At 43.5% G+C, this 27377-nt stretch overlaps 1 protein-coding gene across 5 annotated transcripts in view; it reads left to right on the top strand.

The window, feature by feature from the left end:
* MAPKBP1 (mitogen-activated protein kinase binding protein 1) overlaps nucleotides 1–27377 on the top strand; it is a 103399-nt gene that overhangs the window by 51172 nt on the left and 24850 nt on the right. For 3 of the 5 annotated variants that reach the window (XM_026061602.1, XM_026061603.1, XM_026061604.1), the window contains 17 exons: nucleotides 1792–1854; nucleotides 2477–2534; nucleotides 5665–5835; nucleotides 8339–8476; nucleotides 9306–9488; nucleotides 10669–10829; nucleotides 13034–13223; nucleotides 14243–14389; nucleotides 15287–15471; nucleotides 15583–15674; nucleotides 16068–16193; nucleotides 17950–18020; nucleotides 18468–18589; nucleotides 19664–19739; nucleotides 22500–22611; nucleotides 23282–23345; nucleotides 26297–26422. In XM_026061602.1, the coding sequence (XP_025917387.1) occupies nucleotides 1792–1854; nucleotides 2477–2534; nucleotides 5665–5835; nucleotides 8339–8476; nucleotides 9306–9488; nucleotides 10669–10829; nucleotides 13034–13223; nucleotides 14243–14389; nucleotides 15287–15471; nucleotides 15583–15674; nucleotides 16068–16193; nucleotides 17950–18020; nucleotides 18468–18589; nucleotides 19664–19739; nucleotides 22500–22611; nucleotides 23282–23345; nucleotides 26297–26422 (2085 nt within the window). Of the gene's footprint in view, nucleotides 1–1791; nucleotides 1855–2195; nucleotides 2340–2476; nucleotides 2535–5664; nucleotides 5836–8338; nucleotides 8477–9305; nucleotides 9489–10668; nucleotides 10830–13033; nucleotides 13224–14242; nucleotides 14390–15286; nucleotides 15472–15582; nucleotides 15675–16067; nucleotides 16194–17949; nucleotides 18021–18467; nucleotides 18590–19663; nucleotides 19740–22499; nucleotides 22612–23281; nucleotides 23346–26296; nucleotides 26423–27377 lie in introns of those variants that run through there. The other 2 variants (XM_026061606.1, XM_026061607.1) reach the window with 2 other exon arrangements.

Here is a 27377-nt window from a genome sequence, read left to right on the forward strand (position 1 = left end):
AGTACCTTTTGGAGTCTGCTTAGAGGTAGTGATGTTAATGGAGTGTGACAGCTTTGGCCAAAGACACTTGCTCTTGGTATGTCAGTCCTCCTTTGTGCTCTCTTTTCCAGTTTAAAATTTACACTGCTCCTGGCAGGGTAGCCCTGTCAGAGCAGGTGAAAGGCTGACTGCCTGGGCCAGGCAAGGAGATGCCAGCTCCTGGGGAGACATCGCAGCCGCAACCTTGTCAAACCTGAGCCGCACCTGCGGCCCTGGGCCCCAGCTGCTTCCATGCTGGACCACGGAGGGGGGGCCTGGAAGGCCTCTGGCTTTGCCCTGAGCAGCGCGGCACTGAGGCGTGCTTAATCCTGGCTAAACCCTTGAACCTGAGAGTGCACGCTGCCCATTTGGAAACATTTGCGAGGCCTGTAGATGCAGCAGCTTTCTGTGATGCTTCAGCTTTTGGCTTTCTGCTTGGCTACGTCAGGCTGAGGTGTTCTCCGTGCAGCCTGCTTCTGCCCGGGGCTGATGCCCACAGCCTGGCATGCGCTGTGGGCAGGCCCTGTGCGCCGTGACTCGCACCGATGTGCGGATGATATGACTGAAGTCCCTGGTGCGGTGAGGACTGTTGGAGCCGGAGCACGGGGCACTCTTTAGTGCTCTGGCACCACAGCAGAGGAAGCGGCTGGGACTGTCAGAGCCCGGCGGCGTGTGGCAGGCAGCCTCCCCTCTCGCAGAGGGAGGAGAGTCAAAAAACACAATTTCTGTTTTAGAGGTGAGGTAAGGTAGGGCACAAAGTCATTAGAGAGTGATGGTGGTTCTACCTAAGGCCAATTTTTCCTTCTTTTTTCACTTGCTAACACTTAAGGCTTTTATGAGGGGGCAGTGGGGGCTGCGTGTGTTCCTGCCACAAGCGGCTGCTGTTCTCTTCTCCGAGACAGAGGCTGGTTCATGAGGATTTTAAAAAATTGTGTGGAGGGTGGGGAAGAGACAGTGCCCAGGAGTGCTCCAGGCTGCTCGTGGTGGGCAGAGGCGCCAAGGCAAGGTGCTATTGGTAGGATTTGTGGGGAAGTGGGGCCTTTTCTTCTTCACCCCCCTCCCAATCGCTGACTGTTCTGCTCCTGATAGAGGCAACTATATTGCTTAACAAGAGGTTACTGCTTTTCGCTTTTGCAGTTCATCTTGCTGAGAGACTTCTGCAGAGCCTCCGATCAAGTTGTTTATTCATATATGTCTCTTGGGTCAATAGGTTCTGACATATTTCTCACTACCTGACTGGCCAGCAACCTCTTGTGCTACACTCAACGGCTTTCTGTCCTGTCCTGTATTATGGGCAAGGCACAGAAAATGAACTCTTTTTTCCTGAGAGCTTTTTCAAAAGATCCCCTCTTTCATTGTTCCTGACTTTTTCACTTGAGAAACATGCTGGTTTGGTGTCCAGAGCATAGGGTCATTTTCATGGCAGGGGATAGGGAACCTAATCTACTGGGGCCACTGCACAGACTTTCATAATTAACCTTTCTGTCCAGCTTGAGCAATCAGAGACTTGGAGCTCGCACATGCTAGAAGGTAATTATTTATGCTACAATACTCCTCAATGTGAGAGAGAGTTGGGATTTCTTCTCCTCTGAGCTGCTCTTTTCCTTTGCAATTTCCAGCTAACCACAGCTCAGACTGTGAGGTTAGGGGATGGAACAGCTCTTTGGGACTACCTTTGCTTCTGCTCTGCCAACAAGGATGGCTCTATTTGTTTTTCTTTATGCCCATGGCTATTATRTCAACTACTTTTGTTTTTCTCTTTCCTCCATCTAGGTGTGTTGTTGTGCTGTTCAACCCTAGAAAAAATAAGCAACACCATATTCTAAACAGCTCCAGGTGAGTGAAGTTTCAAGCTGGGCTTGTTCTCTGTGGGAGGTGAATTTCAAGGTTTTTATGGCTTGAGCAAAGTATAAGAGCTGCTGAGGAGACTGTTGCTCCCAGATAAATTCCTGCAATGAGAGTTGCCTTGGGCAGAGTCTGTCTGCCAGTTTGCCTGTGGCTGCTCCTAATGTGAACTGCTGTAGCTGACTAGGCAACACTTCATAAATATTGTGGCCACATGAGGAAGTTTTGAAAGGCATGACATGGAGGAGGTCTCACTAGAATCCCATGGTATCTGTGTATGATTTTTTTTTTTTTTTTTTCCCCCACCTGAAACTGTGACCTCATTATTGGAGCCAGGACTGTGATATGGCCCTGCAGCTGGAATAAAGGCATGGATATGAAGATGAACTTCAACTTCTGGAGCTTTTCTGGTGCTGTAGGCATGCTGCTAGAGATTTGGGCAGCAGGGAATCCCCATGACAGGTGTTAGACTTCTGGTAAAGAGTAACTGTTGGCAGGCTATTATATGTAATTTGAGCTTTTTTATAGTCTGTCCCGAACTCCTCCCCAATCATGACATACTGAAATGAAATTGCACGCTGGAAGTGTTTCAGTGTCATTCTTTCTGTTTTAGGAAAACAATCACAGCCCTTGCTTTCTCTCCAGAGGGAAAATATCTCGTTACAGGAGAGGTAAGTGTGAGAGGAAAGAGGGTACACCTTGTCCATCCCATTTCAGAGCAGGGCAGAGGATGTTAGAAAGAGAAAATGTTGAGAATTTGGGTCCTGTAAAATCCCTTCTGCTTTTTGTCAGGACTATAGCCACTGAAATATCAACAGAACAAGCCTGTGAGCTGCCTTTTTACAGGGAAATCTATTTTAGAGTTCCATCTCTGTGGACCTACTGAGTTATGGGTGGCTTTGGTGCTCCTGCTAAGAGTGTTTTGATGTGCTGTTCCCTCTGGTCAGCTTGGGGGGGGGTCTTTTGGGTTGACCTCTGTGAGCTGAAGGTAGAGTGAAAATAAGTCAAAGAATACAAAATACTGCTCTACTCTAGCATGAATGAAGAGAACTTGGATGGTCCTTACTCTTGGATTGAGTTTAGGATTGTCCCTCTAGGATTTTGGGAAGTAATTGAAGCCAGTAACAGTGTTGTGGGAAAAGTGAAAAGTGCATGTGGAATGGAGTTTTAGGAATAGTGACAAAAGATGCTGGTGCCTGTGGTTTGGCATTGTGTGCTTGGCTGCTGGTGACAATTGCTTCCTCTCCTCAAAATTCTTGAGGGGGAGAATAAGGATGACTGCACTGAGTGTCTGTTCTGCATTAGAAGTGCAAGACATGGACTGTGTGTCATGAGTTTGGAATTACTCGATGTTAAAAATCCACAGAAATGTTGATTGTCCCCTTTATGGTTGGGCTCATTTTGCTCTTTTGTGTTACTAATGGTAATTTACCACTAGACTCTGTGCCTCTGTAAGCTATTGGTGAGCACGTGCAAAACAGGTCCCCTCCGGAGCCTCAGCCACAGAGAAGTACGTCACAACCCTGTGTTAAAGCTGTCAAGAACGAGGCTTTTCACTCCAGAGGTCCCTAGTTTGGTTGCTGTGATGGCAGCTGTCATGTCAGTGGGTGGTTCCCTAGCTAGGACTGAATCCCTGTTATCAGGCATAGGATAGAAATGATAGTATTTTGGGATGGAGGTTACCTCAACACAACAGAAGTAAGGGCAAATTTTCCATTAGAGATTTTGTTGTTGTTGTTACTTTTTTAGTGAAAGGATGAGATTTTTACAGCTGAAACTTTTTGTTTTTTAATCACTCCTTATACTTGAGAAGTCTTAATGTATATAACATTTTTATATGCATATTTATGTTTGTGTGTATGCATATATTTTATTTATTTATAAAAGAATTATATATCTTTTTCTCCCCAGTGTCCTGTTCTGATGATTTTGGTGATTGTGGATTTTTTGATTTTTGTTTGTTTGGTTTTTTTTTTGTAAATCTCTATTCTTTTCATGTGGGGCAGGAGAAGCAGTGAAAAATGAAATGGCTGTTTTTCCTACTGACAGCCTAAACATTTCAGTTTGAAACTGTTTTCGGGTAAATGGCAAGCTTTGATTCAAAATAGTCTTTCCAGCTATACTTGAAAGCTTTTTTGCCATGTTGCAAAACGTGTCTCGGCTTGCCCTGTTCTAAAGCAGCTTCTCTTTTTGGTGTCATCCCAAATGCCTGAAATCTGAATTATTAATTTGTATAGTAGTGCCCCCTGCTGGTGTCAGCAGTCTCTTCTTAATTCAACCTCTGTCTTGTGGGAGCTCCCATTGGGAAATGGGACTGAGTTCGGTTTGCAAAGATCACTTTTAGGCCTTGTGCTAATTCTGCATAGTAACACCTTAGTTTTCCGTGTGACTGGCTTTTCAGGAGAGAGGATACAGAGGTTGTTCCTTGGCCTGCCATACATGTTAAATGTCTCTTGAATATTTCAAATGCAGAAGAAAATGGATTTTTTTTTTTCTCCACGTGGAGGCGTAAATTCCTTGTCCATGGGACTCACATAGAGCTTGTGGTTGGTGAGCATCTATTGCATTACTGAATATGAATCAATTTGTCAATGTCTTGGGGTGGACACTAAGATGCTGGGAAATGTATATATTTTAAAGTAGAGCAATTATTTTGAAGAGCAGCTTGTTCAGCTCGCTGTAACATCTTGACAGCAACCTTGAGACGTGAGCTCTGCCATGTAAGAACTGCACCAAATACAGTAAAATCTGACCACAGCACTTTTCCAGGCCACAAGAAGTTGCTTGGCAAAGCTGTTAAGTAAGACAACTAAACATTCACAGTTCTGGGTTTCTAAAGCTTTGATTTTTCCTTCTAGTGATCAGACTTGCCTCTCCCACGCAATCAAATGACTGACTTAACCCTGATCAGAAAAGGCACCATTTTGTCTTGTTGCCATGGATATGTTATCTTGGAAGCTACCTTTTTGACAGACTTCTATATGAATTCATGAATAAGCTCTYGAGTAGCATTTCCTGTCAGGTGTATTCCTGGCCAGCGTTTCAACTTGCCTTGTATTTCTCATTTTATTTTGATTTAATAATAAATAATTAAAGAAAAAAATGGAATCGGCTGGCAGAAGGTGCTGCTTTGGCATTTCTGGAGTCTATGATCTCCTGTTTCTCTGGAGAACAAGTGTAAAAACAGAGTGTCTGTTCCCTCCATGTCTCTCTGACACTACCTTGCCCACGTTTGTTCAGGCAGCATGCATTCCTGCGGTTACCTTTGTGGTGGAAATGATGCTGTTAGCCTCCCACAGGCATTCTGGAAGTGCTGTGTGATAATTGACAAACAGTCATTTCATGTTTTTGTGAAGGTGTGACCTGGTTCAAGATCTCCAATGTCCATGTTGTGTTCGGAGCAGAGGATGTGAGGATCTTTGGGTTCACTACGTCCAGAGATATGATGTCACATAATGCTTTTCATGAGCTGGCTGTGATTTCCCATTGCAAAGATCAGGGATGTGCATGAAAAGTATTGTTCTAGTCTTTGGCCATTTTAGGGGGAGGGTAAGAAAGAGACTGAAGGAGGGGAGGGTTTTGTAATTCTTTCAGGGACCTGCTGAAATGCTCATGCTCATTAGATTTGCAGTCTCAGCTTGGGCTTTAAAGAGTCAAAGGAAGTGAGTTCTAACCTCTCTATGGTGATTCCAACATCTATACATCTTTTTCCAAGCTCACACACTTTTGCATGCTTGGATCTGTCAGAACTGACCTCAGGAGTTACATTTCCTGTTCTGTGCCTGTCCTTGTCCCCTGCAGAGTGGACACATGCCCGCTGTTCGGGTATGGGATGTGGCCGAGCGGACCCAGGTGGCTGAGCTCCAGGAGCACAAGTACGGTGTGGCTTGTGTGGCGTTCTCCCCCAGCTCCAAGTACATCGTTTCAGTGGGGTACCAGCATGACATGATTGTCAACGTGTGGTCATGGAAGGTGAGTTCCCCAAGAGGCTGGGTGGACCACAGGGTTGATAAACATGATTTCAGTTCTGTCCTGCTTTCTGCCTTCCCCCCCCCCCCTTTTGACATTCATAGACACAGACAAGTTTGGACATGGGAGAGCGCTATGGTCCCTTAGGGATGGTCTAAAGCACTTCAGTGAAGGGTTATTCTCTATATTTGGAGACACATGACATCTTGCTGCCTAGTCAGAAAAGTCCGGACTTCCAAAACCTTGTCAAAGCCTTGTGCCTTTTTAGAGGCTTATTAAAAACTAATTCATGGGGTTGAAGAAGGAAACTTTCACCAGCCAGGGATTCCTTCTGTGGTGTAGTGAATGCTCTTGAATTGTTTTGTTTTCATATTGTCAGGATTGTGATACTCCAAACCCATCCTTGACCTATGAGAAAGGGAATGTTCATAGAGCACAGTGGCCACTCTGTGTGCTGTTGGGTTGGGGCAATATTCTGTGGGAAATAAAGCCTGTGTCTTTTCGTCTAGAAAACATATAAATGTGTGCTGTTTGTGTAAAAAAACATACATATATTGCCAGGCTCACATTACATAGGTTTGGAGTCTTCTGTGTTAGTTAGAACTAAGCATTTATGCTTTTTCTAGTTTGAGTCAGCTCCTGCTACCTCTTCAGGCACTGTAACACTCTCTAAAAGAGAGAAAATTTAAAAATTGTATGTGACCACAGATACAAATGTTAAATTTCATATYGTGCAGCTTATAAGTCTGTGCTCGTGTAGTATGTTAACCTCTTCATTATACTTTCAGTGCTGTACTTTAAACTCTCTCTGTTAGTCCTCTCCTGCATGAGCAGAAGTTTGACCTTGCTATTTTTTTGTATAGCTGAGTTGTGTAGTGATAAAACATAAATGTCCGTGTCAGTGTAGAAAAGTGAGTGTTCAGCCTTTTGTTTTTTTCTAGTCACACAAATCCAAGTAGTGACTTGGAGGTGGATATAATGCATGGTATGTATGGGACTGAGTATGGGCAGCTTTGTTCTGCCTTGCTCATGCAAGTTTTTCTGTTCACTGTGATCCTGTTTATTTGCCTGAGAGCTTATAAGGTAAGAACTATTCCACCCTTCTGTGCTGAAGAACACACTCTCTAAATATATGTTCCAGACTCTGTCAGGAGGCACAGCTAGCCTGCATTTTTGCAAACTGGGTACTAAAACTAGAGAGATTTGACTTGACCAAAGTCAAAGAAAACTGAGACAAAGAATTGAAACCAGATCTCCTGACATACTTCCTTGCACCTTTCACTGCAACCTCTCTTTCATCCACTGTGCTGCTGCTTCAATTTCCCTGTTTTTCCAGTCTGGGAGGCTTGCTCAGTTGTTTGATTGTGATGAAAAAGCAAACCCCTGTTGTTGGTAGGGTCCCCTTTCCTTCCATAAAGAAAGCCACAGCAGTGATCCAGATGTTAATGTCTACAAGGACCCTAGAGTTTTCTCTGTGTGCTCTCTTGAAGGAATTTGTGTTAATGGCTGTCCCCCTCCCTTTTCCCTTAGTGTGCGCTGGAGGGTCCTACTTGGTGCTGCAGCCTGGGCTCCTCTGTTGCTTCAGTTCTGTATGTACCCTGTCTGACAGGGCCCGTGGAGTTTGGGTGCTAAGGGCACTGTAAGAAAGGGCAGAGGAAAGAGAGTGAGTGTCATAAACATTTCCCCTGGTACTTCGTTGTCAGTCACATACTACAGGGTTGAAAACTCACCAAAGATAAGGGGTGAAAGCTTTTTAGTTCACGCTTCTACCATCCCTGGAGAATGGGAGGGGAGGAAAACTGAGCACTAATATTGTGGGCAGGGAGTTCCTGCCATCTAACCATTCTTCTCAGACAGTGTCCATTCCCCTTCTCTGTCCTTGCCGTCCTCTTCCCCCTTTTGCAGGCTCCTTGACCATTTGAGGTGCACAGAGAAATATAGCAGACTTTGCTTTGTCTCCTGTGGTATAGGGTAGAAATGTTTTTTTTGTCTCTTGTGTCTTTCCATAAAGCTTGCTTTCTTGTAGAGAAGAGAGAATTTATGGAGGAATCGGTAGTATTTTCCCTGTGGAAAATACCTGTTCCCCATCTTTAGTGCCTTGCTCTCATTGCTGCCTGGAGGCTAGGAGAGCCCCTRCTGGTGCTGGCATGCATATGCTTTCCCTGTTTAGAAAGGGAAATGTGTTTGTTCTGTGCTCCCTGTGATTGTGAAACCAACAGGTCAAGGCTCAGAAAGCACATCCTTGCAGGCACTAGTGACTGCTGACTTGTTCTCAATCTCATTCAGTGTGGAAGTGGGATTAAATGCAAATGTGGATTCTGCACTCTGCCAAATCAGTGCTCCTAGCTAATGCTGGGGAGGTTCTATTCAGGGGTAAATGGGAGACAGTTTGGGTCTCCTATTTCCACTGCTGCAGCTTGTGTTTTGAGTATATGCCTGCAGTTGAAATGAGTTTCCTGTGCTTCTGAGCAAAGAAATTAAGCTATCTAAACAATTATGTTTCCAGAAAAACATTGTGGTGGCAGCCAACAAAGTCTCAAGTAAAGTGACAGCTGTGTCTTTCTCAGAGGACTGCAGTTACTTTGTCACTGCTGGAAATCGGCATATCAAGTTCTGGTACCTAGATGACAGCAAAACCTCCAAGGTGAGAGAAGCTGCCAAGCTGTGAGCAGACACTTACATCTTACAGCAATGTGGATTTTGCTGTGGGAACTGGGAACCCTTTATTTTCCTGGGATTCAAGGCTGGCACTCAGTCTCTGGAACTCAAGCCTCAATCTCCCCATGGAGTGGTAGCAATTGCATGCTGCAACAGTACCAAAAGCTTGTCTTATGTGCTGGGGCAGGGGTATGGTTCCTGGAGTTGCATAGCAGCATGTTTGTTCTTGAGTAGTTATGTATACCAAAAAAAAAATAAAAAATAAAAAAAGGTTGCAGTCATTGAGCTCCTTGCAGCACAGAGATTGGGAGAGCTGTTTGATGTGGGTGTGAGCATCTCAAGAGGCTGTGGTTGTTCTTTTGAAGTGTCAGCTAAAGGCTTTAACCCTTTAGCTGGCAGCTTCTGCTCTTGGGCATCAGATATGTATTCCACATATGCTCATTTTTCTGGATGCTCATGAACAGAAGTTGCTACTTCATGCTTGGACCCCACCCTCCATTGGCATTTGATATAAGTCACAGATTGGCCATGGAAGGATTGCTCTTCCTGTGGTTGATCTGCTGTCTCTGGGTCATATGTTTGGAAAGTCAATTTTGGTGGCACAAGTAGAGTTTTGTTCTACTGACTTGCTAATACTGATGGTCCCAATACACTCCGCAACCTGTGGGTCTGTGGCAAATAAAACCTGTCACCACCTCTCTTCGTATTCTGCAGCTCTCTTTATTTGAGGTACTTCTGCCCTGAAGGCTTGGTGTTCTAATAAATGTGTCTGGAGTGCCAGGCTCTGTTCCTAACAAATTGTTTTTTGTTGGTAGGTGAATGCCACAGTCCCCTTGCTAGGTCGCTCAGGCTTGCTTGGGGAACTGAGGAACAACTTCTTTGCGGATGTGGCATGTGGACGGGGCAAGAAAGCCGACAGCACCTTCTGTATCACATCCTCAGGCCTGTTGTGTGAATTCAATGAAAAAAGGCTGCTGGACAAGTGGGTGGAGTTGAGGGTGAGTTTTGTGTTCTCCTGTCCTGCAATGTTAGTGCCTGCTGAAACAGAGCAGGAGCAATAACAAGTGCATTCAGAGAGCCCAAGCCAGCCACCAGCAGTGAAAGTTATTGACTGAGGAGAATTTGGGCTTCTGCCACTTTGATTTACACTGGTTGGGAGGCTAGGCAGAAATGTCATTGCCCCTTTGCAAAGGGATTTTATTAATCCCTGAGGCTCTTCCACTCTCAAGCTTTAGTGTTACAGCTACTGCCCTTTTGCAAAGCAGTGTCCTGATGTAGCTTTGGCAACCTCTGTGTTGTCCCTCCTGGGTTGGCCTGGACAACTAAGAGTGTTAGAAGGATTCTGATCTCTCCTCTCTGCAGTGTCTTGCTTGGCTTGTGCATCTCAAATGCAACTTCCCAATTTAGTAGTGGGTTTGGCTACTGTAAACTACCAGGTGGGCCCATAGTTAAGACTTCAGCAGCGTTTTTTTCTTTCAATTGAGTGCAAGATATCCACCTGAAAGGATCCAGAGTGTTGAAACCAAGGCAAAATATTTCCACACTTTCAAGTGAAATGCCTCTTCTTTTCTTTCCTTTCTTCTCTAAATCTGCCTTTCACTCTCGCTCAGAATACAGACAGCTTCACAGTAAGTTCGACAAAGTTTTACATTGAACTTATCCACTTATCACCACACTCCATTTTCTACCATTTTCTGCCATTTGTACAAATCCCAGTGGGAGGRGGGAGAAAATCATTTTTTCCTTTCTTGTCCTGTTGTGACAAGTAATATATTGGTGTGGTAGTACAGGGTGCGGTGCTGCTTCCCTGCCAGTGGTGCTGAATGTCACAGAGGAGCAAAAAATAATGTTTGGAGTGAGACTCAGCTGGAGCAAATGTGTTGCTCTGCTGACCTCCCTCAGCAGGAGTGGCTGTATGTCAGCAGGGGAGCTGACCTTTGGAGCTCTTTCCTTAGCCACTTGGAATCTGCAGTGGGCCTTGGCCAGGAAGCTCCTCAGAAAGGAAATTGGGACTTTTAGACTTTTCCTTACTGCAAGGGGCTCAACTTCACTTCACTTCAGCTCTTCTGACCATGATTCCTTTGTCTGTCAATTTGCTATTCTCTCTGCCATGTTTGGTGACTTTTGCAGTGAGTGTGTGTTGCTCGCTAGCCTTCTTGTGTGCTATGTCTTCCTCAGACCACTGTGGCAAACTGCATCTCTGTGAATCATGACTACATCTTCTGCGGCTGCGCTGATGGCACCGTGCGGATTTTTAACCCCCTGAACCTTCACTTCGTCACCACGCTGCCGAAGCCACATTTCTTGGGAACAGATATCGCGAGTGTGACTGAGGCCAGGTACTGTGGAGAGGGTGGAAGGTAGCAAAGGAGACTTGTRTGAGTTAGAAGTGGTCCCCAGGCTTTTGACATTTAGAGTGTGCTCTTTTTATGGATTAAAATTGGCAGCATGTGGCAGATCTCCCTGAGCTGTCACAGCCTGACCCCACATTGCTGGGCTACAGCCCAAAGCTGGTCACTGAGCTGCACAGCATATGCTGCTCCTCATCCTCTTGGGATCACCCACTTCTGGCAACCTTTTGATATTGGTTGCTAAGGGTAAGCAGGCAGAGTGTACAGGATACTGTGGCACGCTTCAGCTGCTCTTGTGTGATGGCACATCCTTTGCTTATCATGGTAAGGGCTGTGAACACTCTCCTCTGTAACAATATAACGATGCTGGAAAGAAATGCCCAGGCTTTCATGCAGTGTTTTTTCAAGGGCTCTCTTGCATTTATGGACCCAAATATCCTATTATTGTCCACAGTCTTTCTCCTCCCTCTGTCTTGTGCATTCTGTTTTCTTGTTTTCTTCCCTTGCTCTGTTATCTTTTCCCTTGGCTCTCTTTCCCACCTTCTAAGATGGATAATGTGGTTTTCATATAGTTCTGTCTGCCAGCTTGTTGAGGCTTTTGCTAGAGAAAACCCTTCACGTGTTTGTGTTTGCAAATCTCAATAGGAGAAGTGGGGAAAGAAATCCAAAGGCATATGTGTCCGCCAGCCATCACTCTAGTGGATTTCCCTGTCTACAGGGATGCACTATTTTTTTTTTTTCTTGAGTTTCAACAGGTTTTCTCTAAACTTTTGGGGGGAAACTTGAGGAAAAAGTGCAAACAGTGCACTGTATAGCCCTCCTCTGGAGGATCAGTGGAAGATGATGATAATTCAGTGAGGGAGCTGGGAAAAGGAACTATTTTCCTCAATTTAGTGTTACCAATTTTGGTAGTGCTAAGTCAAGTAATCACGTATTCTGGCCCTTTAAAAGTACTCTCTGCTGCTCCCATATCTGTCAGTCAAGCGTAGATATTCACATGATTCTTAAGCATGCCTCTGTAGGGCTGATTACAATCTTAACAGCATTTTTTTAATTTCAAAAGAAGCTGGAAAACACAGGACTCCTTATTATCCCTATGCATGCCAGAGCCTCTCTGGGATGCCAGTTGCCTGCAATGAACTGCCCACAACTGTATTAATGACTTGATTTTTTTTAATAGGATCTGGGCTGTACTCTTCTATCCCTCAAAGGTTTTGCACTTGCTGAAGCAAAGTTCCCAGCTGTCTGGTGTACTGCATACACTTTGGCCCTCATCCSTAGATTGCCATTAGTCTTTTTTAGTTACTTGCTCTCAACACTGGCACTCTGACTATAATTGCTTACTTYAATATCCTTAGCAGCATTGTGGGCTCAGATCAAGAGAGTAGCTCCTACTCTACATGCCTGGAGGCAGGACTCACCAGAGGACCCCTGCAGAGGAGATCCTAGGTTCACATCATGTGACCTAGGTCTAACGTGGAAAAATGGGAGTTTCCTTTTTGTGCAGAGTTCCTTTGTTTTTTAAGTTTGCTGCAGAGAGCTTGCCTGTCTAGAAAGGACCATATCCATCTGCAATTGCCCATCTCATGAGCTGCTCCAAGCAGCACCAAGCTGGCCAATGTGTGTGTGCGTGGGGGGGAAGGCATGTCAGACAAGCATCAGCTGAAGTAAATCATTCCTTTGTCCATTGTGCTGGTGTGCTCCTAACTTTTGAATGCTAGTGACTGCTCCTATTCTTCCCCTTGGTCCCATGCCAGAGCAGTTCCTGCAATTAACTGCAATCAGTATGCAAAAGATAGGACCCACCAAAAGTTGATCCTCCTTCCCCTTTGTTTTGAGATCATTGTTTGACTTGGATTTTACCACCTGCTTATGCAGTGGTAATTGATGACTTCCAGTGATGACCAAGTGTCCTCTTTAATCCTTCAGGGAGAGTCAAAAGTCTGTTGTGGTTGGACTCTGGGTTATACAGCAAGGTGAATGACTTCTACCCTGGGATGTTCAGGCCTCTCTTGGGACTTCTTGCTGCAATAGTTGTTCAACAGGCAGGTCTTCCCAGCCAGCCTTCTCTCTCTACTTTTATGGCACAGTGTATTTCTCACCTGGCCATCCCCTTTCGGAGAATCTGAGCTCTCATGCTTGACCTCCTTGCTTTGACTCGTTAACTAGGCTGTTGTTCTCTCTTTGCACAGTCGTCTTTTCTCTGGTATGGCTGATGCAAAGTATCCAGACACGATTGCCCTGACCTTTGACCCCACCAACCAGTGGCTTTCCTGTGTATACAACGACCACAGCTTATATGTGTGGGATGTCAAAGACCCGAAGAAAGTGGGCAAGGTTTACTCCGCTTTGTACCACTCTTCCTGCGTATGGAACATTGAGGTAATGACAGATGGAGAATGTTGTCTGCAGACGTGAGTGTTGGATCATGGGTTGTGGCTGCGGAAATCATCTGAAGAGCTGTCAAACTTAAATGCAAACACTTATTGCTGAGAGAGAGAGTCAACTCGAATTATTTTCTGTGGTTAGTGTGGTTGTTACAGGGCTTGGGCTGGAGCTGGGAGCAGTTCTTTGGCTGCACAGCAGTGGTTGACCAAATATTTGAGATGCAGTGTGTTACTGGGGGAAAAAAAAAAAAAAATCCCAGTATTAAAAAGGTGAGAGGTGGGAGAAGGGGCAGAACTGGACAAAACTGGGTGCAGTGGTTTCTTTCACAAAATGCCCAAGATTTTAGTGTTGACCTCAAAAAGTGTTTGAAGTCTGTGGTGAGCAAGTGTTCCAAAGTCAAAGAAATGAAACAAGTGATTAGACCTCAACTCCAATCCCCCTTAGCCTATTTACCAGGGCATCCTGCATTAGCCTCTCAAGTGGCTATTGCCATCCAGTCTGTCCAGCTGGCTTTCCTTCAGAAGGAGAGAGGGAAGAAAAGGAGGTATAAGAAAYAATATGTCCTAACAGCGGTCAGAAAAAGGAGAACTGGAAAGAAAGAATGAAGATGTTGAGGATTCTTCTTAAGCATTTTATTAATTACATTTCTCCCTTTTTCTCCTGGCTTATAAACCCTCAGTAGTGTTTGAAGATCTCAAACAACATTGTAAGGTGGTTATTGCATGGTCTTTGAGGTGCTATCTTTGAACTATTAAATACAAAGGATGCTGGCTTATTGCAGGCTTCTTAAAGGGATGTTCTACACTCAGGGAACCTCAGCCAGCRTTTGTTTGAAGCGAGTATGAAGCTCTGGCTTGCAAGCAGGTTTTCATCGGGAGAATTCCTGGCTACCTCTGGCCTTTACAAAACAGAGGACAGCTCTTTCATCTGGTCGTATTTTGAAACTTGCTACTAGTATCTAGAATGCCAGGTGCAGGGGGATCTCATTTGGGGCTGATTTTACCTGACCTTAGATGTATCCGGAGGTGAAGGACAACAATCAGTCATGCCTACCCCCTGGTTCCTTCATCACCTGTTCGTCTGACAACACTATTCGTCTGTGGAACACTGAGAGCTCCAACATTCACGGCACAGCGCTGCACCGCAACATCCTCAGCAACGTAAGATTCCAGGCTTTGATCACCTCCTTGCCCTGGGGGATGCTCTCCCTCATGCACAAGTATTCTCAAGTTAAGGTCCAAATACTCAGTGCCTCTAAATCAACACAGACTTCTCTGTAAGGAGAGCACAAGTCTGGCAAGAGATGTGGACCTGAAGAAGCATAAAGGGAGTATTAGGTCTAAAGACCGTTTGTCTGAAATGGCCATTGGACTCTTGCTCTTTCCAAAACCACCCAAGGGTTCACCAAGGTTGGCCTTTTCCAAAATGGCTCATGCCATATGCTTCAAGAGGGCTGTTTCTGTTTTTCTCCATCTCTGTAATGTATAATCACTTTAAAATTTGTTTGGAAAAGATGTACTAAATGAGATAGAGGTTGGATAAGAAAAATTTTAAACTCATCTGTATAAGAGAGAGGATACTTGTGCAGTCCAGTGATTGCCTCTTGATGTTTGCTTCCATTATCAGTTGTTTTGGAAGACCCATGGGCATGGGTCTGCCCTTTCTCAGCAATCTGCTCATGGTGGAAAAAAGCTCCTGCTTTCTCTACCAGAGTTTTCAAAAGGCATGGGCTGTCTTGGGTGTTCCCTATAAGTCTTCTAAATTCCTGCTCTGGCTCCTGTTTTATTGTAATCACTAATCCCAGAGCTTGTCTCTGTGCAGGAGATTGTTAGCTTCCAGAACCAAGGGAAATCTCTTGCAAAGAATGATCATGAAACACAGCTGTGCAACTTTCCCCCTATGATACGAAGAGGCTGAGTGCTTGCTCCCAGCCAAAAGATGCCACCAATTACACAATTACTGCCAGCAAGGGTATACTTTTGCCAGGAGCCCAGTTTCTAAGGGAGTTGCTTCACTTTAGTAACTAGTTAATATTTCTGTGTGTATTGTGTCCCCAGGACTTGATGAAAATCATCTATGTAGACGATAACACTCAGGTACTCCTGGATACTGATTACAACTCGGGCGGGAGTGCAGACAAAGCTGATGCGCAAGTGATGGACACGAAGGTGGGGATACGCACTGTGTGTGTGAGCCCCAGTGGGGAGCATCTGGCCTCGGGGGACAGGATAGGTACTCTCAGGTAATCTCATAGAGCTTCTTGGGCAGGATGAGGGCTGAGTGGGTGTGACACTCAAAACTAGATCTTGCCAGTTTTATTAARCACACTGCAATCTGCGATGTTCTGTCTTAGGATATATGAGTTGCAATCTTTGAAGGAAATGCTGAAGGTGGAAGCCCATGACTCTGAGATACTATGTCTGGAGTACTCCAAACCTGACACAGGTAAATGCAGTTGAGCTTCTTTCCTTTTGCATATGAATGTAGTGTTAAACAACTCAGAATGTGCAGTTGCCATATGTCAGAGCTTTCCAGTGGTGAACTACTGGATTTCAGAGCAGACTTGTAGCATTGGACTGGTAGGTCCAGACTTTGAAATAGACTTCTTTCTCATACTCTTCCATGGAATATCATAGGTGGAGACTGAGACTTGTTCTGTCTATTGTTGTGGCATGAAATSCAGAGGCTTTTCATTTTGTCCGTTCATGCAGTTAGCTATGGCATAATGTTTTGTCCATAAGACTTCTTGGGAAGCTGTCTTAAAATGGTGACTGGAAGAACAAATGGTTTTTCAGTAAAGGTCTCTTTACTGAAAAAACTCTCTTTAATTTTTGACAGGGTTAAAACTGTTAGCCTCAGCCAGTCGGGATAGATTGATTCATGTCTTGGATGCTGRAAAGGACTACAGCCTGCAGCAGACCCTGGATGAACATTCCTCTTCCATCACTGCTGTGAAGTTTGCAGGTAGGGAATTGTAGCCTTTCTCCAAAGCTGGGTTTCAGCACTGCTGCTGTCCCATTGTAGCTGCAAACTAATTTTAACTGCTTAAACCCTAGGGCAGGCCAGGCTGAAGCTGCCACTGCTTTTTTGTCATCCTCTGTAGTTGCAGTCCTAACAGAAGGTGATATCTGATGATACTTGCCTTCTTTTCCCTTTTGTTTTTATCCTCTCCTTCCCCCTGCACCCTCAAAAAACCTTTCCTGGTTGAAGTTCCCAATATTTCTTTGGAAAACTGTTTTCTGTAATGATTCACTCCCTTTATTTGATGTCAGATGGTTACACCCACTTCTTATCTTGGTGAGGAGAACAGTGGAGCAGGGTTGTCTTCAAAAATTATCTTTTTCAGGATTAACTGATCAGAAGTACATCTGTCACTGCAGACCAGTGTTAGACTTTCCATTCTTCCTAATGGAGCACAGTGCTTCCCCAGCGCTGAGAGTTACTAATGGTGGTCAAAGACATCAGTGTGGTATACTGTACTATTGCCAGAGAGCAGCAAGRGCTAGCTGTTCCACAAGGGAAGGGGAGCCAGGAGCTGAGGGTGACAGGTGGGCAGGTGGCAGAAGTAGTGACCTCACTGCAAGAGGGCAGTCCCACAGTACCCGAACAAGGTGGAGCAGATCAGGTACAGTCACAGTAACCAGATTCAACCAATAGTCCAGATCACCAGGCAAATCTACAGTGATGAGATAGGTCCAAGGTCAAGCCAGGAAGAGAAGTGAGCAAGTCAGGGTCAGGATCAGGTTCAGAGACAGTAGCCATGGTCAGCCACAATCAGTGATCGCCAAGCAAGTCTATCGTGATAAGGCAGGTCTGAGTTCAAATCAGGAAGTTGAGTCCATCCAGAACAGTTCGGTACATGATCAGGCACAGGTATGGCTGCAATGCTTCTGCAATGTAGCTCAAGTGGGGTCCAAGGATGAGAACCTCAGCTTAAAAGCAGCTCCCACGTGAAAGGCAGGGACCTTGCTGAGGTTTCTTAGCTGTTTGGGGGAGCCTCCATTGAAGTTTCTTCCAGCTTTTTCTCAAGGACCTCCAAGGCCAGTCAAGCTCTGACAGCTCTGTCTTATCAGTGAGCTGGCCTTGAATGCAGCGAGGTAAAGTCCTAAGAGGTGGGGGAATGCACTGAAGGCCCTGGCAGCTAAGACCAGTGTGGTAGTCTGTGGGCTAAATGCAGTCCTGCTCTAAGTGAGTACAATGACTTATGTGATTTTGGATCCATTTTCATTATGTTGTTTTATCAGGTTTTGCTTTGCTGAAGGAGCAGATTGGTTACAAGAGTGCTTGGGGAAGGAGGAGAGCCTGACCCTTCAGTAAGAAAGGGCAGCAAGAAACACGTCATTGACTTAGAGGACTGAAAAGTGCCTGTTGTCTATTTTCGGCTCATACTCAGCGTGAAACTGCTTTTTTCCTGTCACGTTGCTAAGAAGTGCTCTAGTAYGAAGAGAACAGGAACATGAACATAGTACTGGGGAAGAAGGCAGAATTATGTCTTCATYTGTTGCATGAGGCCTCTGTATTAAGACCTCATGCACTTTGAACGCTAACAAATGCTGTTCTTGGGAAGGGGCTTCTGCTTTGCTGCAGCTTTGTAGTGCAGTAGGAGTCAAGTCTTAGCTAATCAGGACTGGAATAAATCAACAACCGTATAGCTTTAAACATCTCCTTCATCTTCATATCTTTGTTTATCTTTTGATCGGCTCCTGTCTCTTTGTTCCAGCTAATGATGGGAAAGTGCGAATGATCAGCTGTGGGGCAGACAAAAGCATCTACTTCCGCACCGCGCAGAAGGTAATGTTATTACAGCTGTTGTATTCTTCTTTTAATCATCTCTCCACAAAGGAGCCGCTTTAAAGAGCGGCATCAGTGTCTCTCTGTGAGTTTGCTGCTATTTCATTCTCAGTATCTTCTATTGTGACTCAGTGCAAGAGATTGCATTAGGAGAACTTGTCCTGTGAAGCATGCAGCTGCTCCCAGACTGACCTCTCTCATCAGGAGGCAATGTAGAGAACTGTTAGGATATCTGCTCCTCTTTCTCTGTGATGACTGTTGTAAAGAATGGTGGAAGAGTATGGCTGGAGAGAGGAGTTCATTGTGCCTCCAGTCCTGGTTGCTCCCAGCAGGTCTATTTAGTCTATTTTATTTGTGCTAGCTACATGAGATGACTCGTCTCTATTTACAAGTTTTAAATAATGGGTTAACTCCTTGGCTTTGACACAGTTTTTACCCCATACTTAGACAGGAGAAGGAGTTCAGTTTACCCGAACACATCACATTGTTAGGAAGACCACTCTGTATGACATGGATGTGGACCCCAGCTGGAAATATGCTGCTATTGGTTGTCAGGACCGTAACATCAGGTTAGTTCACTTGTCTCAAAAATATTCTTGCAGTCATAAATGAATTGGCCAAGGCATTCCCTGCCCCCCATCATTGTTCTAGGTTTTTTGCTACAGAATTTCAGTCTGATCTGCCTCACCTCAAACTCTGAAGGATGAACTCTGCTTTTTCCCTTACTGATGAAAAACTGTGGATATGCTCGAGTGTCCATGGGACTCTAAGCTTTTTGCTGGGTTCCTCTGTAGAGCAAGACCTTTGTCCTGGGGACAGCAAGTGTACCTGCCTTAGCACATCACTGAGCTGTGTGGCAAGAACTCCTGCCATGTGGTAATTTTTGCCTTTAAAGGTTTGTCCAGTGAGAGGCTGTGAGTTCCTGTGAAATATCTGGGACTGGAGGAACCTAAAACTGAGCCAGGTGTGACCATCTTTTGACAAGTGGTATCATTCTGTGTTCCATTTTCCATTTTTCCAATCTATATGTCTACCTGCATCTCCAAAGCAAAGGAGACTCTAGTCCTGTAGAACAGTCTGTTGAAGTATGCTGGTGAGGTGCTGAGAGTTTTGGACATAGTCAATGTCACCTGTTTTTGTATCCTGATGTAAATAAAGGGTCTTGTTTCTCTTAGTTCTGTCCTTTAGTATGAAGGAGCCACGGGTATTTTTATAACAGGGAGGACTTGCTGGAGCTTAGTAAGTGCCATTCTTGCTATGTTACCAGTAGCTGTTACTTGGTGTGACAAGGCTTTCTCTCTCCCATCTGACTTCTCCTTCAATGCCGTGGCGCTAAACTTGTTCTTGGTTATCAGCCTGAGAATCAACCTTAACTTTTAATTCAGATAATCTACTTGGTATTTTATCGTGCAGTCTTGGGACACTGCATTACTTCCCAGATTGGTGGTTAAACCACTTGAATGATTGGTGATTATAGTTCATGGACATCATAGCTTCACTTCTTGTAGCTTGGCCCTGTGCCCTATCTCTCATGTGCCATGAGGCCTGGCATGAGGAGCAGAAAAGGAAAAGGATCCTGGTGACAAGAGCCACAGAGCAGTGCATGGGCATAATGAGTGATGTTWTCTTAATGTCTTCCTAAGGATTTTCAACATAAGCAGTGGGAAGCAGAAGAAGCTTTACAAGGGATCCCAAGGTGAAGATGGTACCCTCATCAAAGTAAGCTGTTACAAATTCACTTTCTTCTCCCTTTTTTTTTCCCAGGTCTTCGGAGTGCAGCTTGGGGCTCAAAGTTAGGGATAGATCTAGACTGCAACAATGTTTGAACTTTCCTTGTCAGTTACTTAGTGGATTACTTGAACTCCACTTCTTAATTAATATGCATTAATTTTTAAGCACGTATTTTAAAATGGTGCGTCTCAGACACTGGGCCCTGAAAGCATGAACTTAAAAAAAAGTCCAGCTTTGTATAAAGATAAACTTGGCCAACAGCTGCTCTTAGCTGGGCAATGTAAAGCATTTAACTAAGAAAGAAATACAAATCTGAATGCAGAAACTCTTCTTTTTGCTTGGCCTATACTTTTTCCCTTATTTTGCTGCTGCTTCTTTCTACCTCCATCCTTAGAGGTTGGTAATACATTTGGATTTCATCAGACTAAAATGTGAAATGAATGAATAAATGACGAAGCAGGTCCTTCTGTCCTGTGTCTGAAGTGAGGCAAAGGTCTGCACTGTGATAGCGAGTAGAACTGCACCAGTATCCATCAAGAGATAATCTAGCCCATTTACGTGTCACATCTCACAAAAGCCAAGGGTATTTCTCTTGAATGCCTCTGAAAAATAAAAGGCTTCCTTGACACTTTCTTTACAGTTCCTTAAGTGCGTCTGGGAAGCCAAATTGCAACTAATCCTTCCTTTACTTTCTGCTCTAGAAGAGCTCCTTCTGGCTTTCTTGATTATCTTTCTTAGGATTTATAAGCTGAAGCTGCCTATTGATCAGAGTTGGAAAAACTTGTGAAATCAGTGAAATGTCAGATGGGTTGCCAGAGAACAGATGCAAGTGAAGCGCTCTAAAAGTAGATGAAATTAAGTAGCAACTGCCCAGAAAAGCCCATGTTCTTTTGGCAGCCTTGGAACGCTGGACAAACACAGTACTGCTTAGACAGACTCTTTTTGTATTTCTTTGTCACCTGCCTGCTCAGTGTATCCTGGCCTTGGGATAGCACACCCACTTCTGCCGCTGTGCTGTGCTTCCCCTGATAAACCAGGTGTGTTAAAGATTAGTGATTAGGAGTAATGCCAATATATTGGGATGCAGAAGAGGTGCATTCTTGTCTTTAAAGGGGAAAGACCAATTGACATGGCCAAAAAGTGTCTCAGCTTACCAAACAAGCTGCTTTTATGTCATATTTGTTTTCACGGATGTTTTTTTCTACTTTTAAARATAAGTATTTTGTTCAGCTGAGCAGGCCAGCAGTATTATTGATGGGCATAAATAACTGTGTAAAAGGAAGAGAAAAGCAAACCACTGTAAGTGTCACCTCTTCTGTTTCTACAAAATAAGTTCTCTTGCTCTGTGTCTATCTAAATCCTCTTCCCTCACAGTTTTTATAAGCCAGAGCAATGAAAATGAAAAATTAGTGCTATATTTTATTGCTGGTAAGCTCAGGTGCTTGTTTATATCTTTTAAGACCACAAATCATGAAATGTTGCTTGTGGCTGGATTTTTGGTTTTTAATATCCTTTATGCTGTTTTTTTCATGAGTAGCACAAGCAGGGAATCTCTTTTTTTTTTTTTTTTTTTTAAAGTTGCTTTATTCATTTTTAGGGCAATTATGTGACCAAGGGATTACAGTTGACTCTGGAATTTAAACTTTTGTGGACTGTTGTTCTGAGGTCATAACACACATTACAGTTTAACAATTGGAACCCAAGCAGTGATATGTGAAGCAGAAGATAGAGCAACAAAACAAATATAACCAAAAAATTATCTAAACACCCTGCGTCCTTTAAAACAAACACTTTCACTCTTGGCTCCTTGAAGTTTTACAAAAGACAAAGCAGAATATTTGCTGTGCAGCAATGCTTTAGACCTAACAAGGCATTTGGATCAGGTTTTATTGCTTGATCCAAGATAAAACAATACAGGGATGTATATATAAACAAAACAGGAGCTGTGAATCTGGAGATTTGACCACATCATCAGCAAAGATTTTTTTTCTGCAGTGTTGAATTTTTTTGTTGGTTTCTGTCCTCCAGGTTGGAGTCTTTTAATATTTCACTTAACTCTCCCCACTCTGATTTTTGAACCAAAGATAGAAGAAACTGAATTCCATTGACAATAAGACCCCAGTACTTAAAAGGAGATAGGAAAGAGGTTTAAGTCTGTCCAGACTGGTGATGGTGCCTTTGTGGTCATAATGGCATTTAATATAAGGGCCTTTAGTCTCTGCTAAGGTTGGAGATAGTTTTAATAGTTTAATCATGTTGGAGGCTTTTTGTTCTGGAATGCTGAACAGACTGGTACTAGATCACTCTTGTGGGAGCAACTTGCATTGCTCTTGACTATTACTACCCCTTGCTGTGAAGATGAGCGCAGTTCCCTCCAATGCCCAGCTGCCTCCCTGTGGGATGGTACGGGGGATTGCTTGCAGCCTTCAGCACTCTAGTATTTCTTGGATTCATTCAAGTGGATGGATGAGGTTCTCTACAGTGGGAAGACCAGACAACCTAAGCACTGCCAAGCAGAGGACCGTGGCATTTTACTTGGATAGATATGTTGGAACAGGAATGAAAAATATAAACTTTTAATATAAAATATTTTATAAAATAGATTTGTTCTGCTCTCTGGACTGAGGGCCTGGGCAAGTGTTGAATTTTCTTTGTGGTGATTCTGCCACTGTCCTTGACATTCTGGACAATTTTTATGCAGCTTAAAGGCGCTTTCTCACCAGATCTTTGTACTTATCTCCTAAACAGGTGCAAACTGATCCATCTGGTCTTTATATTGCAACCAGTTGTTCTGACAAGAACCTCTCCATCTTTGATTTCTATTCTGGCGAGTGTGTTGCTACCATGTATGGGCACTCAGGTAGGTCATGTAAACTTCTGGAAATATGTTTTCTTGCTGGTGGCTATATAGTAGTGTATGATACTAGTCAAAGCTTTCCTGAAGGTCTCTCCCCCTCTCTCCCAAATTTTTAAGCATTATGGCTATTTTTGGCTAGCTTATAGCTGGTTGAAGTTTCAATAACTTACTCCATTGTAATTTCAGCTTTTTTCTGTTGCATTCCTAATATATAAAATACACGCACGTGCGTACACACACACACACACACACACACACACACACATATATATATAAATGCCTGCCAGACCTTTTATTTGTTCACAGTATACGGTTTTTCTAATGGCCTATAAGGTGGTCTGTGTGTGGGGGGGGTTGTTGTTTGTTTTCTTAGATATATTAAATTTCTTTATGATATATCCTCAGCTCCTAGCATGCAGGCACTATTCTATATTAGGCAAGAAGAGACTTCAGTTATCATGTTCATTTTGCCATGAGATACCCTTTTTGTGTTAAACCTAGATCCTGTGTTAGATGCATATGGCAATTAGGGCATACTGACGCAGGAAATATGTTGACTTTGATCAGAATTTAAATAGCTGATCTGAGCCCAGAAAGGCTATTTGGCTAATGATCTGTGCTGCTTATTAGAATAATTCAAGGATGTTTTTTTCCTGTTCTTTATTTCACACAGAGATCGTAACTGGGATGAAATTCAGTAATGACTGCAAACATCTCATCTCTGTTTCTGGTGACAGGTAAGAGGGRTCTGCTTATTTGTGATATCAGCTCACACTAGATTTAAAGTGTCTCCAGGAGGAAGGTAGAACTTTTTTGGAGGGGTGTTTTATGGAGTTCAAAGCAACCACAGAACTTTCTGAATCCTAAATGTGAGCAGAGCAAAGGTCGCAGAGCTTTACGTGGGTTTCTCATTTCATGAAAGGATGATAAAGTGCATCCCTTGTGGTTTTCAGAGTGTAGGTACAATTTCCTACTAATATTACTTGGAAAACAGCTGGAAGGAGACAAGGATGTGGCCTGGTTCCTTACCAGCCCCCAGAGCTGGGAGCTGGGCAGTGTAATGCAGCTCGTGACATTCTGAACAGCGGTGCCAAAACTTGGTCTTGCGGTGCTCYTGTGGGTGGGGTTTCACGAGCAGCTTGCTGCTGCCAAGAGGGACAGACCTGTCCCTACTCTTTGCTCCTGTCCATATCATCCTCTTCCCTGCTCCCCTTAGCCAGCTGGGGTGCTTGCCTGCGCCCTCAATAAGCTGATTCAGGTCACTAAATCAGCACCCTCCCCTCCCTCATCTGAGTTTTCTGCTGGTTTAGTGAGCTAAATCAGCTCCCCAAAAGCTTAAGTAATCACCGCATGCAGCCTAAGGGAAAAAAACAAGTATGTGCCTAATGTAATGGCTGTGAGGAGAGTGGACCCTCTGCTCTTGGAGTCAGTGCATGCTTAAATCAGCTGAACCTAATAACATTTCTCCTTTGAGAAATGATGCTTTTGAGTGTGCCATTTCAAGGCTAGAGCAGTCAACATCCTCTCTGCTCTATTAATAAAGCGCAATTGAACCTGCAAGAAGAAAAAGAGTTTTCATGGGTTTGTTGTTACAGAGCATACAATGTATGATCTTAAATTGCATTAGTTGGTTATTTCTGGCTTTCTGTAAAAAAAATCTGTTTTTCTCTTATTTAACCTATCATATGCCTAAATACATTAGGAGAAAAGTTGTAGAGTGAAGAGTTCTCTTGTCTTGGGTTTCTGATACCTTCCAGAGACATAGGTGTGAGCTGTCCAGTGATCCTTGTGATTTAGTGCAGTGATCCCTTATTGACTATTTACATGAGAGAGGGAGAGTCATTTTCTTCACCAAGGGTGTGGAGGAGGTAGATGAGAAGTGAGGAAAGGATTCACTAAGAACCTAGCTGTAAGGAGAGGAGAAAGAGTGTTTTTCAAAGAAGAACAGAGAAAATAGTCTATTTGCACACAGCAGAATGTGCAAAGAATAAAACTGAGAATAGAAAGAAAAATGGAGGTGAAGAAAGCACAAGGATTGGGAAGACCATGTGAGAAAAGTACTGCAAGGAAAAAAAGCTGCAGCAAAAAGGGGTAGGTGGGAGCATACTTGTCTACTGCTTTGTGTTGAATGCTAATGTTTTTGTAAATTCATACTGTTTGCTTATCTCTAGGTGGGGGTGGGATAAATGAACAGGCCAGATTTGCTTTCTGAATTGCATTTCCTGCTTTTCAGTATTGTCTCAGCAGCAAATTATAGCTGCTGCTATATTCAATAGAGCTGCTGTTTCAGGGTAAGCAGCTGACTGCCCTAGGTTACCATAGCTCCCAGATGCAGTGCCTCAAAACTTTGTCTTTTGGCTAAAAAGCTGGGGAGGGGGATGACAGCATTTTCACTGTGAAGGGGAAGTCTCTGTATCTGTGCGTGACTTCAGTAGGTGGGAGTGATGTTCCTGAGTTTCCTCATGAAGGGACTAGGGCAGGCTGCAAGAAAGGAAATTTCTGTTTTTCATTTAAAAACTCTACGGTCTAAAAAAAGGGTTTTTTTGTTTGCTTTTGAGCAGGATGAAAATTCAACCTTTTAAAATGTCTTCCCATGAGGGGACCAAAAAAAAAAAAAAGCAGAACCTGTCCCAGGCATTCAGGATCCTGGTGCTTGGGGTATTTGCCTCAGGTCTGAGAGAGCAAAATTCATGACCATTCTTTTAAATAGCAGAGCAATGGAATTCTTGTCAACTGATGAGGAAGATGGGAAAGCCCCTCATTGAAAACTCCTTGGTGAACTGGAGTACAAGTATGGTGATACTGATGGGTCTTGGAGAACTTGATGAAATGCTCTTTGGATTCCAAAGCAGCATGCAGGATTTTATAAATGAAAGCAAAAGCACCACTTCTCTTTGTATATCTATGTAATTATACCCAGCTAGACAGGGAAGATGGATGAGATGAAAAGAACCAGTTAGCACTGAGGTTAAATTTCAAAGAAAACCTTGTTCATTTTATTTTCTAGCAACTTAAGATGAGATACAGTATTCTCTAATGTGATGAAAAGTTTCACTTTTTAGCCAGATTTCCAAAGAAAATAAGACCCATGAGATTGCAGTGTTTGTTTCCCTCTCTTAAAAGCTATTAATCCATTGACCAAGTTTGATCAAATTTTGTAGAAGTTTCATGGAGGTAGTCCTAGTAGATCAATATTAGGAGTACTCTGACTGCAAAAAATGCTACAGCATAGTCTTAGCCATTGTAACAACACAGCAAATCTATGGGARAGACATTAACAGGGTCTTGCCCAAAGAAGTTGCAGTCAGAGGTTGCAGCTTAATCAATGTTAGAGGATGCAAAAGACAATCCATAGAGAGCCAGACTCCATTTATCCTGCTGAACATGGAGTGACTTTTGTATGGCATTTCCATCAGCAGCTGGTCGGATAGTGAAATAAAGGTGTAGGATCAGGCGTGAGTCTGTGCAAATACTTCTGCAGTCACTCTTGTCCACAGGAAGTCTTTGCAGGCAGATTGACCTTTTTGTCAAGAGGCTTGTGATGGGATTGAGTTTCCATAAAGCCATGCCTGCACGTGTCTCTCCCTGCCACAGACAGAAGGGCTCTTGTTTCCCTCTGCAAAGGGAACTGATAATGACTATGAACTGAACTATGACTTAACCTCAGCCTTACTTTTCCCTCTTTCAGCTGCATCTTCATATGGCGTCTGAGCTCAGAGATGACCATCAACATGCGGCAGCGACTATCTGACATGAAACAGAGAGGGAAGCAGGCAGAAAAGTCTCCTCTACACAAGACAGCTGGACTTATGAGGTGAGCATAGTGGACTGAAAAGATTTTTCAGGCTTTATAGGGTTTAATGTGAAAAGTATGGGCAATGGGATTGAACTGCAAGGTTTCTGTTGCCTTTACTGATAGTGTCTTCCAAAAGTTCTGTTACTCTTCTGTTGGGTTTGCTGTGGTGTTGGGTTTTTTGTTTTTGTTTTGTTTTTTTTTGGGGTGTGTGTGTGTGTTCTTTCTTTGGATGTAGAAGCCTGACTCTGATCTTCCAGACAGACTCACCCTGTGTTGCTTCACTGTTTGCAATGTGTATGCAATGCCACTTGTCTCTTAATTTATTTTAATGATGCATTCAGAAACTTTTGATAAGCAGTTTACCTAGCAATACTAAGACTGGTACAGAGCATCCAATTGGGGAACTCTTGATCCTTAATGAATAAAGTTCTCTGGGTTTTGACTGAAAATTTAAAGACTCTTTTCTGCAGTGTCAGTACTGAAATACCTGTGACCTATATGTTTGCCATCCTAATCACAGTTCTGAAAGAGTCCTAGCTTTTCCTTACAGTTGTGCTGTTTCTTTGTTACCTATTTGCAGGACAATTTAAAGAAGGTCACCTAAAAATAATTAATTTCCATGAGAAAAGTTCTTGCCAGTCAAATCATATTATTTTTTGCTCTGTAAACAGTGTATCTAAAAACAAACTACCACAGCCAGCCAACTGAATAGATCTAAATTTATCTGGTGACCTTTCTTTAAAAAGTGGTCCTTAAACACAGTCCTTGTTTTTAAACAGAACAAGAGTGACAGGGGATTGTGGACTGCTAATGTAAAGTATTTGGCTTCTCTGTAGTTAGTAATTAGCTGAAACTAATTTGGCTGTAAGCACTGCAGGAGACAGATGTCTGCAGTCCTCACCAAGCTGATGTGGGATCAAAGTGGAGAAAAAGAATTCAAAGATTTCTTTTTTTTAAAGCTATGCCCCACAAT

This window comes from Apteryx rowi, unplaced genomic scaffold (assembly GCF_003343035.1).
Source record: "Apteryx rowi isolate R43461 unplaced genomic scaffold, aptRow1 scaffold_183, whole genome shotgun sequence".
NCBI lineage: Eukaryota > Metazoa > Chordata > Aves > Apterygiformes > Apterygidae > Apteryx > Apteryx rowi.